This window comes from Tribolium castaneum, chromosome 5 (genome assembly GCF_031307605.1).
Source record: "Tribolium castaneum strain GA2 chromosome 5, icTriCast1.1, whole genome shotgun sequence".
Lineage (NCBI taxonomy): Eukaryota > Metazoa > Arthropoda > Insecta > Coleoptera > Tenebrionidae > Tribolium > Tribolium castaneum.
Window position 1 is genome coordinate 13,534,013 of NC_087398.1, and position 21,154 is coordinate 13,555,166.

At 30.4% G+C, this 21,154-nt stretch overlaps 2 protein-coding genes across 5 annotated transcripts; one reads left to right on the forward strand and one right to left on the reverse strand.

Moving 5' to 3' along the window:
- Positions 1–2,319: 2,319 nt before the first annotated feature.
- On the reverse strand, positions 2,320–10,318 carry LOC659125 (uncharacterized protein). Of its 4 annotated transcripts, none has more exons than XM_008201108.3 (4): positions 10,204–10,305; positions 6,535–6,718; positions 5,694–5,955; positions 2,320–2,987 (listed from the first exon to the last, which is right to left on the reverse strand). In XM_008201108.3, exons 2-4 carry the CDS (start codon positions 6,615–6,617, stop codon positions 2,664–2,666), a joined length of 669 nt encoding a protein of 222 aa, XP_008199330.1. In that variant the 5' UTR covers positions 6,618–6,718; positions 10,204–10,305; the 3' UTR covers positions 2,320–2,663. The 4 variants fall into 4 exon arrangements, with proteins under 4 accessions (XP_008199330.1, XP_970550.1, XP_015835589.1 ...); XM_965457.5 differs by having other exon boundaries at positions 6,535–6,681; positions 10,204–10,222; XM_015980103.2 differs by lacking the exon at positions 6,535–6,718 and having other exon boundaries at positions 10,204–10,318.
- Positions 10,319–14,853: 4,535 nt separating this feature from the next.
- Positions 14,854–16,471, forward strand: LOC103314631 (uncharacterized). The gene is made up of 4 exons (XM_008201107.3): positions 14,854–15,325; positions 15,376–15,626; positions 15,677–15,869; positions 15,923–16,471. The coding sequence occupies exons 1-4, from the start codon at positions 15,101–15,103 to the stop codon at positions 16,118–16,120; spliced, it is 867 nt and encodes a 288-aa protein (XP_008199329.1). The 5' UTR covers positions 14,854–15,100; the 3' UTR covers positions 16,121–16,471.
- Positions 16,472–21,154: the final 4,683 nt, after the last annotated feature.

Here is a 21,154-nt window from a genome sequence, read left to right on the forward strand (position 1 = left end):
AAAATTTATTTTTTTTAAATAACTGCTTCCTCAAACGAATTTTGTTTCTGGAACGCGTAGTAAGGACACTTAATTTCTACAATGGAGTCCGAATCCAGAATCGGACCGTCTAGTGAAGCACCTAAAAAAATCCACTTTTTGTTTACAAATAAACCACAGTTCACAATTGGAACATTTTCCTGCTGCATTAGTTAGAGCCTCGCTTTTTCTTCATTGACTTTTCCGTGGTTGATTGACGACACATTTAAAGTATTTATTTTTGATTGTATTGGCAAGACTTGTGGTGAAATTCATTTTACATACTTTCCCAAAATTGAAAGCTGTTAGCAACTTTCGGCGAACTTCGAGCCATTGTCCGGAGCCAGCTTGAAGCCTTGTGGACTCTTGTAGCTCGTCTCTTTCAGCATCTGTTCTTTCTAATTCGTGAAGAAACGCCTTTTTGTTTTCTTCGTAATTTCAGGAGTCATATCCGACTTTTCACATTTTTCTCACAATTATCATTTGTCGTTTGAACTTTTCTTCCCTTTTTTCTAGCCCTTTCCCACGTTCTCACTGCTTTCGTACGCCTTCGATGTTTTCTAGCAAACGATTGCGAGGCCTTTTTGAAATTCTTCCAAGATACGTGTGGGCGTCTTTCCTGTTGAAACAAACTACAGCTGTCATACATCTTGTTTCGTATGATTGTGACAAGCTGTAATTTATTCTTTTTCCACCAATGAATTTTGCTTCCACCACATTATTATCAATATCGTATGGCAAGCTTCTGAAGTGACTTGCCAGAGAGTGTAAAATATTTTGAATTTGTGCTTTAGTTCAGTGGAAATTGATTTTTATCTAAGATATTGCCAACCGCACACCAGTGGTTAAGAAATTTTTACGAAAGTAAACAAATTTTTATTTAACTGTGACTAGAATAATTTTCTGATTTGATACTTATTGAACACGTTTAGGATACACCCTAAAAAATAGTTCTATGGATAAATGTTCCGCAAAAAAATTCATTAGAAATTATTCAGAGCCGTAAGTGTAGCGCGGCAAGAAATCTTCCAAGAAGAGATAGACACGTGTGCCACGGCGATGTTAAGATGTAGTAACCAGTAGGGGAGGTCATACTTTGCATTAGTTACCAAAAATATTGTAATTATAACAATTACTAACAAAGTGATTTTCATAGAATTTTTGAAATTTACGCTGAAAAATTACAATTAGTTGAAAAAAAAACGCCAAAAGTTTCATTTATTGCATCATTATTCTGGTGTGTGTAAATACACATTTTGTAATACGTGTTGTATTTATGAGTTTTATTACGTGGTAAAATTAACATGTATTTCTGATACAGCCTGTATAATCTAATAAGTATACATACCAACATTTTATAAATCTTTTGATGTTGATGAGTCATTAGAAGCAGTTTAAAATGATGGGACACTTTCAGACGTACTACATTTTGTAAATATCATTTCAAAGATACATTGAGTTTTGTAACGACGTTGATATCTTTTCAAATACAAATGACTTAATTATAGCCACAATTCTTTTATATTGAAAACGCCATAAGACGCATACGTAAACACCTAGCCTTAATGTCACCTGATCGTTGTCGTTTTGATGTGTGAAACTTTAAGAATTTGGTATTTTAATTTTTTTAGTAATATTTAACATGTTTGAGTTAAACCAGACTGACATTTCTCCGAGTAAAGTAAGCAAATGGTACTGGACTTCTTTATCGCTTTTCCCTGCAACTTGAGCAGAGATGGCAGAGGTGTCGTCAGTGTATATTAGCTGTTTCAAAACTTTAAAAACGCCAACGTCGCATTTTACCGAATTATCTTTTTAAATAAGATTGATAAAATTGTAAAATAGGTACTAACAATTAGATCTTTTATTGAAAGTACAATGTGTTTTTAAATGATTCTCATCTAGTCGTTTGTGAATTTTTCATCTAAAATCAGAAAATGCCGCTTCATAGAACTAATGATAGGCATTTAGACATCGAAAGTTTCGAATTCGGAAATAAGCTTCAATAATAAAAGTCTTTTCTTGCACACTGTAACAATTTAGTTGCATTTTAACGAAAATTTTTAAAGAAATTAATTGAATTTTGCAAAAGACAAATTTGACATTTATTCACGTAGGATTCAATTCAGTAGAGCGGCACAAATTGTTTTACATGTAAACCAATTTCAAAGTTAACTAGATGAGATTCATTTAAAAACACATTGTACAATCGAATTGTTTTAGGGTAGAATTTTGTAGAGAAAACTCTTCTTGCAATCCTTCTAACCAAATAATGTAATTGTTTAGAGAATTGAATTAAATATTTTGAGAACTTGAATCAGTTTTTTATTAAATAAAAACTATGTACATAAAACACGATAAATAAACTTGGTCCCTTATAAATTATCAGTACAAAAAAAACAAAATAAGTCATGTTGTTACAAACATTGTTATGTAATTAGATTAATCCAGACACAATAAAGATACAAATAAATTACAGTTTCAGTATGTTAAACACTTGCAAACACCAGCAGATGGTATCTGAATTAATCTCGTACCTAATATTTGTTCAATTAATAAAACACCTTCGTAATTTAGTTACAATCCGACATCAATATGATGTCGTTTTCTGTGGTAAAATGCACTCTGGAATAATCAACCAAAACTTAATATCTTTGGTTTCGTTTCTTCTTGCTGAAATGACTGACAAACTGGTAGTCGCAGTCGTAGATGTCCGGTATCTCCATTTGGACGAACTCATTGAAAATCATCCTGACGGTATTATCCCCAAAAATGTCCTTTTCATATTCTATCAGTTGCTTGAAAAATCCGCAGTTTGGCTTAATTTTAGGTCTCCTTAACTTGACATAGTTGTAGGCTTCCAAAAGTGTTAATCCTTGATGTTTCATGAGATAGGCCAAGCAAATACTTGCCGATCTACTGACACCAGCAACACAATAAATCAAAGTTTTTCCCCCTGAATTAGCAACCTGAAAAATAATAAAAAACTTAAGTAAACAAACCGAGACTATTATCAAGTGAAATAAATTCTTGTTTCTAGTAAACTTTGACAAGCAACAAGTCCCCTTAAAATACACAATTTGTAACAAGCCTTCATTTCGCCCAAAGATTAATTAGTTTGGAGGAACATTGCCAGTTAGCTATTAAATCATGGGTTTACACTTTTCGAAGACGAAAAATCTCGCGCAGATATCAATCAAACAGTTGAGAAGTTTGCTGGCGCGGAATGCGGGCTGAGTTTTTTTGGAAATTCCTTTGAGGTTCAAAAATAGAAAATGGACGATATGAATCACGTTAGGTGTGCTTATGAACTATTTTTAATGCTGCAGCGACACTCAAATCATGTGATGGCTAAAAGCTGCACACATCAAATCTGATGCATTTAAAAATAATAATTAAGAAGGTGACGAGTTGGCACGCGTTTATTCAAATAACTCAGTTTGGTTGCAACATTTCAAGAATTTCAAAATAAGGTGCTTCCCCTATTATCTTGCTGTTACACAGTTAATTGATTAATCGGTTTTGAAAGAAGTCGCTTTAGTATCCAAAACTTGAAAAACACAGACAGAAAAATGAAAAAAAAACTATAAAAAATTTAATTTAATAGTAAATTAAACTACGAAAATCAATTTGCAAAGTCTACGAGTGATTTCAATTTTAATTGATGGTTTTAAAAACTGATCCTACCAGAGGACTTAGTTTAATTTTTGATCAGAGTAGGTTATAGTTCTCACTTTAAGTTTGCAACACTAATTTAAATAGGGGCTAAATAATTGCTACGTAACTTAATTAAAATTATTATACAGGGTGGTCCAACCCAGCACCCGTCTTCATTTCAGGGAAATATTTTTGACTATACAGAGTGTCCCAAAAAAGTAACACGCCATAATAATACATTTATTTAATGCCATATTATTATTTTTTTGTGCTCATAATGATACGTTTTTAGCTTCTTACATGACCCTAAAGACAAACCGGTTCAGGGATTACTGTTAAAAAAAATAAAAACCAAAAAAAAATTATTTTACGCCTTTAGCTTTAAAAATTACTAAAAAATAGAAACAGTAATTTTTTGATGACATTACCTGGTACGTCTTGAATAAGATCTAGCAGACTTATTAATTAAGTTTCATTTGTATTACTACAGGGTTTTTACAATTTATTTCCAAACTTTTAAAACTTTAGAGCTTTTTATTTTGCGTATTTTAAACGATGACCCTTATTTATTTTTATATTATTCGATGCAGAATGTAGTAAACAATCAAATGTATAGAGCTTAGTCGTACAAAAAAAAAATGTTTTTTTTAATCTGCATCGAATGATATAAAAATACACAATGGTTGCCATTTCAAATAACCAAAATAAAAAACCCTAAAATTTTAAAAGTTTGGAAATAAATTGTAAACACCTGTAATAATTCAAATCAATCAGACTTACTCAATAAGTCTGTTTAAGACTTTCGTAGTAATAACGACGCCAAAAAAGTACTGTTTCTATTTTTTAATGATTTTTAAAATTAAAACCGATTTTTTTTAGTTTTTATTTTTTTACAGTAATTCCTGAACCGATTTGGAAAAAAATATAAAAATGTAAGAAACTAAAAAGTATCATAATGAGCACAAAAAAAATAATAGCATACCATTCAAAAAATTTATTATTATGACGTCATACCTTTTTTGAGACACTGTATAATCAAAAATATTTTCCTGAAATGTGTCCTAGAGTATAAAAGACATCTACAAAAAATCAACTCCAACTTTAATAACTGAGCTACAGAAGACGAGAGCTGAGCTGGACCACTCTGTATTTATGCCTTTGAAAGAAAGAATATTCGAAATTTTACTTCATTCATATCTTTTGTTATTGCCCTCAGTGTAACCAACTTAATTTTAAAGTCACTGGCTATAGATAAGTCCATGAATTAGAAAAACATAGAGATAACACACAATTTTAACCATGTTATGATTAATGTGACATTAAGTTCCGATTTATAGAAACGTCATTTCCAACTAAATGATAAATTACCTGATCACGTGATAAAACTCAACCAATCAGATGCTCATATTAATGGCAAATTAACTTTTAAGAACAAATTAAAATTTAATATTTAATTCAGCTTACCATAAACCGATCCTTATGGTGCAATTGACAAAGCTGATATTAATGCCAATTTTTTTTTATAAAAAATACTTAATTGAAAACACGTGTATGTTTATAAAATTAAACAATAACAGTAAAATTTGTCCTTAAACCTATTTTTAGAAGATTAATGTCTGATGGTCGTAATCTTGTCTTAAATCACTACGTTGTTTTTGAAAAAGTTTCCAAAATTTGTATAAATAAACAAATATTATAACGAAATAAATTGTTTTCTCATTGAGTGATTACTGACTTACATAATAAAAATATAAGAAAATAATTCAAACTGGAAAAATATTTGTTAAAAATTTTTAAAAACTAGCATTTTTAACATATTTCTATTCAGAAAAATGCGAGCCAATTAAAATTTTTGGGAGAATTTCATTGTGAAACCACAATGAATGCCACAGTTCAGGTTTTTGGCCTCAAACTATAAATACAATCGCCTTTGATTCATCATGATTTATCAAAAGATCGTATAAGATTGGATAAACATAATTATCGAGCCACAAATACATAAACACAATTCCACTCACTTTGTGTATCAAGTCGGCAGCTTCATCAAAATGCGTGTAAATCCTGGAATTCCCCGAATCCAAAAGAGGAATCTTGTGATAAATGATGTCGCTTCTGTGCAGTGGCGTGTCCGGCAATTCAGGCGCCACATTTATAACGCAAGTGATATTGAGTGCATCAAGGACATTAGTGTTGACAGATGAAGCCGAAGTCAGGACTAAATTGTCGGTCAATTCCGAAATGGCACCAGGGAGTAACAACATCATCGACTGCGATCTTGAACTGCAACAAGCAAATCAAACATTCCTATGAAATATTTCAGCTTTCAGCAACTTGCTGTTTGTTTATTTCTGCAGTTAGTAGAGATTTACAGGATAATTTAATGAAACCGACGATTCATCAACATAATAAACTCGGAGTAATTTAAATGTTGGCAAGGTTTCTAGGGCAAATTACTCGCATGCCTTTAGAGGAATTTTGGTTTTTCTTGGGCGTGTGGCTGAACTTTCGACACTAAAAATTTTAAAACTCCAACTCATTTTTCAGGATTTTATTGCATCCCATTTAAAAATAAAAAATTATATCTAAAATTAAAAATTATTTTTCTAAATCCATTTATTTAAGGGCCAACTCTATTCTAACACACTGTATACATAATTATGTGATTCATCACTTGAAGGAAAATTTCGAGTAATTAAAAACAGCGTGAGAAGCTGTTAACAATGTCTGTAAACAGTTGTAATGAGAAATTTTTATTGCAGTGTTGATTATTCCACGTCAAGAGCATTAAACGTTCTGAGTTGATTTTTGGCTCAAAAAATGTAATTTTGGAAACGAAAAAAATTCTTAAATGGGACTCACTTGATCTCGACACTCATGCAGTCCGTGAAGATTTCCTGGACTGCGTTATCCTTAAAATCCTGGAAGGTCTGTTCGATTTCCATTCCTCGGTGAAAAATTCAAAATTTTTGAGTGAAAGTGTTCTTTTCGAAACAAACCACTGAACCGCTGCCAAACAAACTGAGTCATAGAATCCCGCGATTACCTGAGGTTTTAAACCGAATCAAAATAAAGCGGACATGCGCGCCTGAAAAGCGACATTCCATCGCCAAATATTTGTGTAAACACTACATTCCATCCTTATATATTTTCAGCCGGCCTGAAACGTCGCGACGTCGACGACGCACAAGTATGTGAAACGAGAACTATCATATTTTTAGCCGGTTCAATCGGTTCATTCATAAGCGAAAAACTGTTGTTATAATAGATTGATGAATGGGCGTGGATCAGTCATCGGAGCCGAGTGGGATTTCAGGTGATTTTCAGGATTTGGTGAACTTGAATTTTTATTTTTGCTGAAGCGAGTCTAAATAAAGACCCGAGGAAATTTTTGACAATTACTTGGCCAGGTGGTGTGCTCACAAAGCACATTTCAGACTGTATTGTTCTAAAATTAAGCATATTTTCAAATACGCAGAACTACTGGGGAAGCTGAGACACGTCCTGAAATTATTTTAAAGCGGAACTCGGTCATTGGCAATCACAAAACCAAAATTTGTCGGGGCAAGGATGGCACGTGACAAGGTCATGTTTGTTGTCCCAATCACAGAATCACAAAAATAACAAAAATTTACATTTTTTAATCAAATTTCTAAAACGAACGAAAATTGAATTTGCATCAGAGATTTTAATGCTCAGTACTATAAGTAAATAGTAAATGCGAAGTGTTCAGTGTTAGTGTGCATTAATACAAAGTCAAATTCTTAAAGACTAAACTTTAAGAAACGTTGCTGTTACTTCCTGTTTCTCACAAAAAAATATATATTTTTCCAGCTGTTAAACCATTTCTTTATAATAACTCTTACTCGCAAAGGTAGATGTTTTAAATTTATTTTATTCAATTAAATTTACAAATTCCAACATTAATTTGAAGGATTAACAATAACTTCTTTCACTTAAGCTTAAAGTTCAGTTATAGAAAAAATCTTGTATTATACACAAAGATTATCCGCTCGTGCAATAAGTGCACTAGTGACTTAGTCACTTCTGAACTTAAGTAATCTTTCCACTTGTAGATAAACAAGCTGTTTATTGATTACTACACCTGATGATACAAAACTGTTCTTTTTTTTAAACTGTTTTTAAACCATAGACGCCGACTACATGAGGGCATCTATTGAAATTTGGTAATGGGTGCTCCGCATGAAAAATCATGATATAAATAATTTATTATTTTTGCATAAATTAAGCAAATTTTTTATTAAGGGCAAGAGTTTTTATGAAAAAAATAAGTTAAGTTAATGAAAGTGCATATTAAAATAAATTACTAAAAAATACTGAAAAAAAAATTAGACCTTGCAACATGTTTTCGGATTTTCTGAATCTACAATCTTTGAAATAAGAAGATTTTTCTCTAGCAAACAGACTTATTTGACCATATCTGGCCCTATAACTTTTGAGAAAAAGACCAATTTAAATAAAAAAACGAGATTGTTATAAAAAAGACAAACTTTTTAAATTAAATATCGTTAAATCGATTTTCATTAAAAATAAATAACTGACAAAATAGTCTGAAAAATTAAATTTAACAACTTTCTCATCAATTAAAATATAAGAAGGAATTTTATTATTGCGATTTTTGGTACATATTCAACAGAATAAAGATAAGTAAACAATTATTTAAAAACCTAAATTTCACAAAACAAGCCAAAATACCTTATTTCTGCATAAATTGAACTTTTTTTATTCGTCAATCAACTGAAAAAAGGTCAATAATAATTAAAGTATAAATAACTCTATTAAAATATCTGCAGTTTTTTTCATAATTTATCAAATTTTATTGAACAAATTTTCTTTAAATCGAACGAAAACCCTAAAAAAATATTTTTTTTAGTTTGTTAACATTTTACTTATTTTTCTAACTTGAATAGTGTACCCATTGAAATTTAAAAAAATCGGCGCTCATTTTTTAAACAATATTTTTAGCTATGAGTCATAACTACGGATATCTAAAGGTTAGGATATGAGACGACGTACAAATAAAACGTTCCCGTTCTGAATAGTTCCATTAATGTCGCCAGAGAGCGCAGTTGTCAGTTGTTCCATTACCGTTTAAGTTTTCAGAGTAAAAAATAAAATGGCTGTAATAGTGTATTAGTATAACGGTTAGCACACAAAGTTAACAAAAAAAATACAGACAAATAAAACATTAAATTATTAATAGTAAGAGATAAACATAGTGCAAAAATTTTATCGTAACTATATTTAAAAAACTTTCAAACTTTTACTAATTCACATTTTGCTCCATAATTTTCAAAATCCTGAAAATACGGTTACAGATACAAAAAAAAACATATTATTAAAAAAGTTGTGGAGAATTAAATTATATAATTAAATTAATTTAATTATATTTCAATCTTTATCCATTTAAGCCCCCCAGTCGTCCAAAGATGCTCAGGCAACGGATTTGTTTTATTTTACCGATGGTCAAGTCTCGGAAACTTAATTTATAGCTAAACCGTTGAAAATAAAATTATGGTGTTGCCGACTTTTATGTAGAAAATTTAATTCTCCACAACTTTGTTTCTTTCACTCTTTTTTGTATCTTCAACCGTATTCGGTGCGTTTGCAAAAATATCAGGTGGAGCGCAAATTCACAATTTGTTCTAAGCGATAAGTCTTTGCGCACCGCCGCATATTTATCAAAACGCTGGGAATACAGTTAAAGATACAAAAAAGTGTAAGGAACAAAGTTGTAAAAAATTCTCTCTTTTACTGTTTAGGTATAAAAGAACTTTCCGTTACTTTACTACCGGTAAAATGAAACGAATCCATCGATTTAGCATTTTTGAATTTGAACGTCTTTAAAACCTAAACTGTTAATTTTTCTTCTCTCTTAAATTTTATTAACTTATTATTTAATAATAATTTTTATCTCATTTTTCTTATAAAAAAATCTATTATTAGTTTTTCTTAGTCTGTTAAAAATGCAAACCTCAACATTTCTGCATTTTTTAAAAGTAATTACTAATTAGTTCAATTTAAATTAATTTAAAACGATTTGGCACAAAGGTATAACGCTCAAAACGTCTTCATTTTTACTCTACCGTACTATTTTTTTGGGTTCAGAAAATCCTACGATTTTGTATCTAGTTTCGTCACCTAAGTTAAAGTCCTTAGTAGTCATAACAAAAAGATCTTGAACATCAGTTCCTTTAAAGTTTAAAGCAACATAATAAAGCAAAAAAAGCCTATTCTAGATTATAGACATAAGCACCAGCAAAATTTGTAAAACCAAAAAAAAGCAATTGTGGGTGGCTTTCTGACGCATTGTTTTTCTTGGTCTTGTGTTCCCTTTACCTATTCTTAGTTTTATTGTTCGAGTTAGTCATCCAACATGTCAGAAAAGACACTTTTAAACGTTGGGGCAAGAACAGTAGGTTAGTTCTATTTAAAAAAGACGTAAACAAACACATAGTACATGTTCCAAAAACCATGACGCAAAATTTTAGTGCGCATTTAAAACTCTACCTCACTTTCAGGGTAAATAAAAAAGGATCCACACCATCCCACCTAAAGATTTGTCTAAACACAAACTAAGCTGCCAATGTATTCGAAACTGGTTTATGTGATTTAGTTACGTCATTATTGTGTTTTAATGGTAGTGACATTTAATAAAGTTCCGGTGAACCTTTCCCAGATCAAGGCTACGCTACACCCATAAACCCAGCTAACACTTTTGTTGTTACAAATTTAACTTTAGCACAAAAATGGATTTAGTGCACCAAGTGCTGGATTATTTATTAATTATTATAACTTCTGATCTCCTGTTTTTTAACAGCTGCGCAACGTAAAAATGTCTATTGTGGAACAGTATATACCTGAAATATCATTTTAGAACTTTTACGTGTGTTAGTCATCATTTGTTTACTTGGCAGCCTACTGCTGCATTTAACAAAAATGCCTTGTCAACATGTATAAATTAAAAAAGAAAAATGTGTTTTTTAACTGTTTCGTAACGAGATTTAAGATAGAAAACGAAAAATACGAAATATTTTTGAGTACGTTGCGAGTAATGGTTAAAAATATTTTTTTACCTAATTCCTTTCAGTCGAGTAGCCAATTTATAAATATTTACCCTCGTATTTACCTTTAAAATTTTAATTCAGTTCTGTGCGAGCAATCAAGGAAACACTAAACCAAATATTTGTATCTCAGATCTTTTATTATTAGGCTTATTTACTATAAGCACTATTTGTCCACATCTGTTTTCAATAGATTGTATGTTAACCCACCACAGGAAAATAAATTATTTTTGGACCAATCATGTCAGTAAATGAAATGTGCATCTCGTTTTTCGCAATTTTGCGGTCAAGAAACTTGGGCTGTAGCTAATAAAAATTTTCGAAGTTAATTAAAATATCAACACGGGCTTTTATAGCTAGAAAATCTACTAATTTAAAGAATTTACAACTTCTAAACTCAAAATGCCAGTCATCGAACAAATATTTGTTTTTTACCAGTACCAACTCGATTTTTCATTTTCTGTTACTGCTACAATTAAGTCGTATTTTATACATGTTTATGTTTACAATTTATAAAGTTACAAAGCTGAACAGTTGCCAGCATTTGCTCAAAAAAAACCAAACCAATAAAATAACAATTAAAAAAATAAGCAAGTTGCGCACGTGAGTGACCAGTCCTAAATCAACACTTTATTCAAGAACATTTTGATCTTGGCATGGACAAAATCACCAATTCAACATTACCTAATTATTAATTATATAAAAAAAGTTAAAAAAAAATAAAATATGCCAAACACTTGGAAATAATAGACCCACGCCTTTTGCCTATTTTTTTAGATCAGCAGTGATTTAAACGGCTTTTCTGGCTCTGACATAAAAATACGTGCGAATGTGACGTAACTGAAGCAATATTTTTGGAATGTAAACGTCATAGTTGCTTTGGCTCCATTTCTTCAAATTACTTCCTGCTACTCTCTTTTTTCAATTTTTAATACACATATAATTAATTCCATTAGATTTTAATATGTAATAAAATAGTTTATATGCAGGATGTCACAGCGAGTTGAAAAAGTTCATTGTTATTGACCTCGAAATGTTAGTCAAAAAGGAAAATTTTCTGCTAATAACTTTATCTTAGACAATTGTTTGTCATTTTTTACAGTAAAATACCTAAACTTTTAAAATATTTATTTATGGAAAATCTTTATACTTTTATACTTTTGTATAAACTTCAACAAATGATAATAATCCGTGGTGGTAACTAAGGTTATGGTAAATTAGGTAATTATTGGGATATCAGACAAAAATATCAGGTAGTTTATTATTATTATTATTATTATTATTGTTATTAATATTAATATTAATATTATTATTATTATTATTATTATTATTATTATTATTATTATTATTATTATTATTATTATTATTATTATTATTATTATTATTATTATTATTAATATTTTTATTTAGTACTAGCTACGTTTCGCCACCTTTTTTGGGGCTTTTTCAGGGTAGTAAATAATTAGAAAAACATTTATTGCCCTAAAAAATTTACAAAAAATGTGGCGAAACGTTAATAGTAAGAAATAAAAGAAAAAACAAAAAAAACTGCACTTTGTCTGCTTTTCCAATAATTAATTAATCATATTCAAAGAAAACTACAGACAATGAACCGTGAATCAATAACAATAATGCTCATAAATAAGTCTTCTAAAGTCAAATATTATTTTTTTGGTTATTAACTTTTAACTTTGAAAAGTGATGTTCTTCAAATAGCCGCAATTTGATAATCTTTGAGGAGCAAAATCAGAAGATAAGATGTTTCTAAAATTTTTTACCATTGCGCTAAACAATTGGTGTAGATTTAAGTTTGAGCTTTCGTCTTTATGATAAATTTTTAAATATAGCGTGTTTTTGTCAAAAAAAATATCAAATTATTTTAAAAACTAAGCAGAATCGAACAATACAAATTCATATCAAAATCATCAAGATTAAAACTACGTCCAAAAATGAAAAAAATTTAGAATGTAATTTTAAAAAAATAATTTAAATTTTAAATTAAAAAAAGTTTGTACCATTTATAGCTTATTTTGGAAACAGCCTATATTTGAAAATAGTTTTAGGTGGTGCAGAAGGTTAGTAGATACTCGTATCTCCGGCTGTTGTAATAATAATGTTATTTTTCAATTCTTTAAAGGTCAATAATGGACTTTTTATACTTTGCGTTTAGAACATTTATTAATGTTTATCAGTAGGACTCGTTATGGCTCATTAAAGTACACGGCACTTTAATGAATTTAAGGATATTTAGTTTTCAAGAGTTTCATCGATAATGCATGGATCAATTTAATCATCATTTTTTCTTTATGTGTTATTTATTATTTATTACCGTTACCAACTGATACAAAATTCCCTAGACGACAATTTTTTTATTAAAATAAGAAAAAAATGAGCGCAAGGTATAAAAAATAGCAAAAAATACTCTTTCTTTGTATTTCATATTTCCGTGATTATTGTTGTGTACTCTTTTGTTTTTAAATTTAAAACCTTTTTGCATTATTTTGACGGATTTTTCACTTTGACGGCATTTACAATTTAAATTAGGCGGCACATTATGTTTACATTTCATAGATGACCTGATGAACAACCATTTTTGAACACATGGTACTTAAACCTAGACTTAACCAAACCTATCGGGTTAGTTTTGTATTCAAAACTACGGAATATAACCAAATGTGTGGTTTTGGTCTAAATTCAGAAAGAAAACTTTTCGACTTTTTAAATATTTGCGTTTCTGCGAATTATTAATAATAATTTATTAATATTTCTCGTATACGTCTAACACAAAGGAATGTGTTTTAGGAAGGAATTATTTAATACTTTTGTTTACAAGTTAAACTAGTAGTCTAAAATCCCAATTAAGGTCATCCCCTATCTATCTGCTTACCGGATGAAACGTATTTTTTTTATTAAATATAATATCCAAAGAAATGTATCGTCAATGGGTTTCGTAAAAATCATGCTCAAGATTATGATCAAAGAGACTTAAAAAAACAATTAACAATTTTATCCACTTTGTTCAATGTTTTACTACCGTTTTAAGTAACATTTTTGAAACTGATTTACAGGATACGTTCTTCTACTCGGACTGTAGGGTAAAAAGTCTTTTAAAATGCCACAACTGCTTTATTTAATTAAAAAACAATTCTGAAAACTGCAAATAAATAAAAATTAATCTTAAAATAATAAAATTATTTCTTTATTTCCAGAAGTCCACTACATGGCCAAAAGTATTTTTTTCCACTTAGTGCTTATGAGAAATAATTCTCAAAGTGGACTAGATTTTTTTATCGTTATCAAAATTATTTTCTGAATTAAATAAAAACAGTTGTCGCATTTTAAAAGACTTTCTCTTTGTTTAATGTTACAAGAGCTGACGTTTCCGCTAACTAAGGTCAAAAAAATATGATTTGAAGCATCAAATAATTAACGTAAAAATTTAACTTTGAAGAATTATATCTTATGAAAAAAGACTCAAGAATTTTTTGTCATAGGAACTTTTCATTCATTTTGATGTCCTTTATCAACACACGAGAGATTGTATAGTACTTTTGAATAACCCTGTATTTGATAAAAATTAATTTTCATCCGGTAAGCAGATGGGTCCAGAGGGTCCCTAATTCGGATCCCGTACTGTCGATAAGAGTTTTAAAATAAAAAAGAATGTTTTTATCCGAACTTTTGTTTCAGCTCGAGAATATCACGCATCATCGAATAATTTTGTTTCCTTCTATAAATAATTTAATATGGGTCAAGAATGTGATAAATTGGATGAGAAACATCTTTTGCCTTAACCCGAGCCTTCACTAATTGTTTCAAAATGATTCGCATTTTCTCGGATCTATTATTAAAAAGTTTGAACCGCCAAAATCTTGAATTCACTAAGTCTAAGAAGCGTCATCTCTTAGCGAGCCTGCTGACTATTGTTAGAAAGCTGCTAAAAGGCTAAAAACTTCTTTAATTCTTTTCCGTAAATAGGTGAATCACATAATTCAAAATCTTAAAAAAACAACAAGCAATACAACTTTATATTGCACAAGTGTGGCCAATTAAATAAAAAATAAAAAAAAGTTTAATTGAATTGAATCACGAGCCAGTAGGCGGCGGCACATCAATTTGACAGAATTAACAGCTGAAAAGCAACTGAAAAGTCTTTGAAATAAACAATTTTCAAATTGTATTAAATTAATAACAACTGTAAATGAAGAACGGTAATAGTGTTTCTTGATAAAACAAGTGTTAGTTTGTTCTATAATTCGCGAGTTTGCATTTTGCCTAGTTTTCCTTCAAGTAAATCAATAATATCAACCGACGAATTAGTTTATTCGTTTCTAACCTCAAAAATGAGTGCACGAAGAAGACGCTCAGGGGGAAGAAACCGCCGTATACAGCCCGTCGGGCTGCAGGCTCTACGATCGGACGCAGATTTCGAGGACATGCCCTTATCTATGTTAGCACTATTACAAGCATCGGCTCGAAAAAAAACTCCCCAAAGGAGGAGGAAAAACGCACCTAGGGCTAGGCCCTCTGTTCAGACGACGTCTGTTGAAACCATAAACTTGGATGAGGCAAGTTGATTTACTGTTGAATTTTGTTGAGTTAACTGATTTATTATTAGAGTGTTGAAAATGCCGGAATAGTGGAAAGAGTGAACTCAAAGATTGACACGTTTATGGAGACGGCTAGTTTTATTTCAAGTGATGAGGAGGAGGCTGAGATGATCAAGGCGAAAACTAACAAAAAACCAGTGCCAAATCAGTTTTTTATTTCAGACGACTCTGATGATGACATTCAAGTTGTAAATGTGGACAAGAAAACAAGTACTGCTGGGACAAGTACTAGCACGGCAACGTCCAACGAGTCTAAAGCGTTGGTTTTATGATGTTTTACTTTCCCAATTATTGTAATTTATTTTGCAGAGAAGCGACAGAAGATGATATAATGCACTTGATTGATACGGTTCTAGACAACTCAAATCAGTTAAATGAAACAGCGGCAAATCAGGCGAAAAGTTTGGAAGAGTATAGGAAAGAAACCGAAGAAATGTTGAAAAAAGCGTCTTCGCTTTTAGATGAATTCAAGACTGGTAGGAAACCTGAACCCGAAGTTCAGGTAATTTTGAAACATCTCTAGTTAATTTTTTACCAATTCATAATTTTTTTTAGAAAGTAGAATCTCCGAAAGTAACGGTTGGGTCTTGTCCAATATGCTTAGAAGCTCTGAGTGAGCGCCCAGCTGCGGTCACAGTTTGTGGCCATATTTTCTGTAAAGAGTGCATTACCCAAACAGCTAAGGCTATGAAGAAATGCCCAACCTGCCGTAAAGCAATTACCGTTAAAAAAATTCATCCAATTTATTTCTAATGATTTTATGTGTTCAATTTTTCGTACTTAAAAATGAATTGGAATTTGTGTTTTTTTTTGGTAGCCATCTTGAACCCATTGTGATACTGAAAGTAGGGGTGATCAATTTTTGGGCTACTTTTTTTGTACCGTTGTAGCAAGAATTTATATTAATTTACTTCAAATTTTGTAAAAAACATAAGTTTTTTGCTGATACATTAAAATTTCTTGCATTATTAATTATCCTTTTATGTATTCTCGGAGGACTAGGTTTTAAGGCTCGACTCACTATGTCATCTTGCTATAGCTACTTATAAACCATTATTCTAATAAGTGTATTTTTTTATTACCAATTAAATACTTTGTTCTGTATATTTTCTGTTTTGCTTTATCCTTGCAGATAAAATGTGATTTTAAATCATATCTTAGGTGGTGGGTTCCATTATGAATGATTATGAAACTGTGACTATAAAATCGTAGAGAGCGCAAATCTACAGATTTATTAATCTGTAATACAATCTGTCTATAAATGAATGTAGGATCGTAGTAGGTATTAAAAGTTTTCCGCTTCTTTCAAGAAAAAACAAACAATGTTAGTATATGAAAAAAATCGTCTTACTTGTAGCCTGAGTAGATAAAAATTGATGCTTTTAATGAATATTTATTTAAAAAAAATCAGTCTCTGAATGTCACAGTAATACATAGTGTCCGTTTTTCGAGCTCCACCATGGAGGTCCCGGTTATAAGAGATACAAGGTCGGTTAAATTAGGACAGAGTTGAGCTTTTTTATGTTGAACAATTATCTGAAAAAAAATGTGATGTCATTTTAGATTATTAAAAAAACGGAAATTTGTAACTTTTATTTGTATTTTTTCAAGCGAAAACCAAAAGAACTACAAGTTTTTACAAGAAATCTAAATCTGCCTTTGCATTTTTCAAGACGTACTTGATGTCAGAGTTACAACACTAAACTTTATTTTTTTATGGACACCATATTCGATATTAGTTTTTTTGAAAAGTGTTTTTTTTCTGATTTCAACCATGTATCACATGATATAATTGAATCATACGTGCTGATCACAATACAGACAAATTTGTGCGAAGAGTGCTGTGTAAAAAACGCCAATAATTTTGTTTTTAAACGAACTAGATTTTGGAAGTTCAACTGAATTTACGTCTGGAACGATCATATTTCCCTCAAGCTTACCCTTAAAAACTAAACGACATGATAAACTAGTAGTTTAATAAAAGTGTCGAAATCTAGTTTGTTAAACAAAACTTTTGTGTTTTTTTCCCAAGCCCTCTTTGCAAAAACGTTTTTTTTTTCAATTTTAATTAGCATGTAAGATACGATCATATTGTGTTAGATACATCGTTGTAATCAGGAGCAAAGGTCTTTTCAAAAGTTTAAATATCGAATACTTATAGCGTCCTTAAGAAAAACTAAAGTGGTGTGTTGTAACGTACCTCTGATACTGTGATAATAATGTAAAACAATTTCTCGAAACATTAGCTTCATTTCCTAAAAAATGGAACAGCAAATTGCAAAAATTTAAGATCTTTTTACTCCAAAATGAAGCTACCATATTGTTTTATTATTCCCCACAATCATTTGTACCATAAAAATAAACAATGAAATCTTTAGACTGCATTTGAAGAAAACGCAGTTCAAAGAGTGATCTTCAAACCAACTTATCTTTGTGGGAAAGCCCAAAATCTCTACGTTTTCTATACATATTTAGAGTTATGAATTGATTCTCTACAATGCTCTGAACTGCCCTATAGTTATTTGTAATAAAAAGTTGTTGAATTTTTATTCTACTAGTTCATCACTTACCCGTTTTAAAACAACATAAAAAAAATACGCAAAGGCTACTGCTTTTCCAGCAATTCTGCTGATAAATGACTTTAAATAATGCTCCAAAAGCACGTAATGTTTTGATGAAACTGGAGTTTGTTCATTGTCAAGCCGCCTGTGATTTATGAATTTATAAATCCGAGTTTAAACTTTATTAAATTATTGAAAATTTGACTTTAAATTTAACAGTGACAAATTAGTTTTTGTTTAATCTAATCGCAGATGAAATCGGTGTATAAATTGAGGAATTCAGGGGAAATCTTGAGGTAATAACTTTAAAAAATTAGGGTAAATCTTGAGGAAATTATGATTAAAATCAAAGAAAATTTTGAAATTTCATGTACTACAAAATTTGGGTTGCGGTTTACTACTGCTTGTAATTTTTTCATAAAAAAATAGCTAGGTAGAGCCATTCTTTAAATGAACGGAAAAAAATTGTTCTTTTGTTGTGTCCAATCCGAATGACAAAACTACGGAAGTTGTGAGCAATGGGACCAGTTTACGGAGCGTTTTTTTAATCACAATTAACTTTTAATGGGGGTTTAATTTGATTTGTCAATGCAGTTTAAATGGCAATTTAATTCGAATTAGTTGAATTTGGAATAAAATTTTAATTTTTATTTCTGTAAACTGATTCCTAATAATAATCTGGCATTTTAAAAAAAACATTTAGGAATTTTTTTTATTAGGTATATCTGGTCAGATCGTAGAAAAAATAGTGTATGCAGCCCGTATTTAATGGCTGTTACTCATTACAATACTTGAGTACTGCTCGTGTCTCAATTTTCATAAATAATTCGTGTTTTAATAAACTTTGCTCTTCGCCGCAAAATTAAGGGATATTCAATATTTTCATCTTGGCATATTTTGACACTGTTAAAATTTCGGATTTTTCTCCTGTGTAAGACAGTTTTGACAATTGTTTGGCATTTCTCAATACGAAACGTCAGATTATTTTTAACAGATTTTAAGCAATTTTAAGCCTTGTTGAGTCTAATTCGAAGAATAAAATGTTGTATTCAACTTGTTTTCGTGTAAATCGGTTCATTTATTTCACCTCGTGGATGGTAAAAAATTAAAAACCCACTCATGAAATAAAACGTCCGATTTACACTCAAACTCGTCGAATAAATAACTATTATTATCTCTTATCGTTTTTTTTTTAAATTTCATCCAGTAAAACTGAAAATTATAAAAAAATAAAGTAAAATTTTGAAAAGATGTCACTTTTATTTTTTTAATTTTTCTAAATTGTTGCAAAAAATGCACGTCATGAGTGAATGTAGAGAACATTGTCATTTATCTGACACGAAAGTTGCCAAATAGTTAGTGACTCTTATGATGGATTCTCTCAAAAAGAAGCTGGTCAAAGATTGGATGTGCAACTCCAGTAGTCAATAGAGTTTAGCTACGTTACTAGAGGAAGGAATACCAGCAAATGCAGAAGACCGATTTTTACGCATTAGTCCAAAAAAAAAAAAGTTTTTGTTCTGCAAAAAATTTAAAAATGGCCTTCATCATGCTACAAAAGCCATAATAAGCTTAGATACCCTAAAGGGAAGATGATGTAAGGCTGGACTAAAACCATATCACTCTGACACTGGTTCTGTTTTAACAGTGACAGAAAAACTGGGATAATGGCAATGCAGAAAGCAGAAAGAGAAGTGTTAACTGATGAACAAATTATTGAATTACTAACTTACAACATTTTCACTAATAAAAACGTGTGTTTTTAAGCATAAATACAATGTGAATTTGCTAGTTGTGCAAATATTTGCAAATTCACCTAGTAGAGCTCAAAGGAAGTCAAAAAAAACTAGTTTTATCCGAACGTTTCCTATATTTAGGAGATATAGAGGGTGCACTTCAGCGTCTAAAATTTTGTCAAATAACGCAGTTTTTTGAGTACTTTTTTTTAAGGTTTACACGACTAATAAGCGGTGACATTTGAGCAAATGAAGACCTAAGCTCAGTGACCAGATTGATTTAGGTAATTTTTTTAATTTACCGTTTATAACAAACTTCGGATATACAAAATGTATCAGAAATACGTGTGTTAATTTTACCACGTAATCAAACTCAATAAATACAACAACTTGTCTATACAGCGTGCTCAAAAACTGGCGCACCAACTCAATGGTGTGTGGTAGAGAAGTGGTTACATATAATGGTAAAAATAGTAAAAAAATCCTTTGCATTAAAGTTATTCATAAATAACTAATTTTAGGTAAATGATATGTGGCAACGTTGTCTAACAGTCATCATTGCAATAAAATTTGAGCAACAATAAAAATAAATTATTTTTGAAACAGTTTCCTAGGAAATAATTCCCAGTGTTGGCACATCTACACATTGTGATTTTTTGGATGAATTTTAATTTTTTTAAATTAAAAAAACTGCTAAAATCTGATAGTAAATTTTAAAAAGATTATTCATCGTTTTGTTTTGGAACGATTACCTGGTATGAAACATAAAAATATAAAAAAATTATGAAAACTAAAGGAGTTAACACAATAAGTTTGTAGCTCCAGATTTTTTAAAACATAACTTCAGGAATTTTTTCAACATTTTTCCCGTAATCTGCACTTGCTTCTCTATAACGTACCACTGAGTTGGTGCGCCAGTTTTGAGCACCCTGTATAAAGTTTTGAATTTTTTTTTATACTTTTCACTATTTTCCTCTTTTTTGTGCAAACGACCGGTTAGTGTCTAATAATTAGTTTGTATTCATAGCAACAATTTTTATTTTTGTTTTAAATTGTTTAAATTGTTCGTTTCTACCACAACGAAAAGAGTTCGGCTTTCTTATTTTTGGCTCTACCTATAGGCGGGTAGGTACACGTTTTAGTATGCTATCTTTTTCCAAATTTTAAGTAAATTTGCAATTTTTTTTATTAAAAAATTAGAAATACTTTGAATATACTTTTCAATTGTTGAGCTATGTTACCTGTTAAAACTAAGACACGTATTTTTGATACACCTGTATATAACGAGCTGACTGATGCATATTCGGAGTTTGTTATAACCGGACTATACTGTATTTCATTGGTAAAAAATGTATGGAACAGGTGCGGTTCATTACTTTTATAAATAGTAGGTACATACATACCTACAGTCAAGGATCTTTTTTTAAGGTTTGGTTTCTACAGATTGATCTAGAAATACTGAGTCTGTTGGTAATAGATTTGAAAGTATT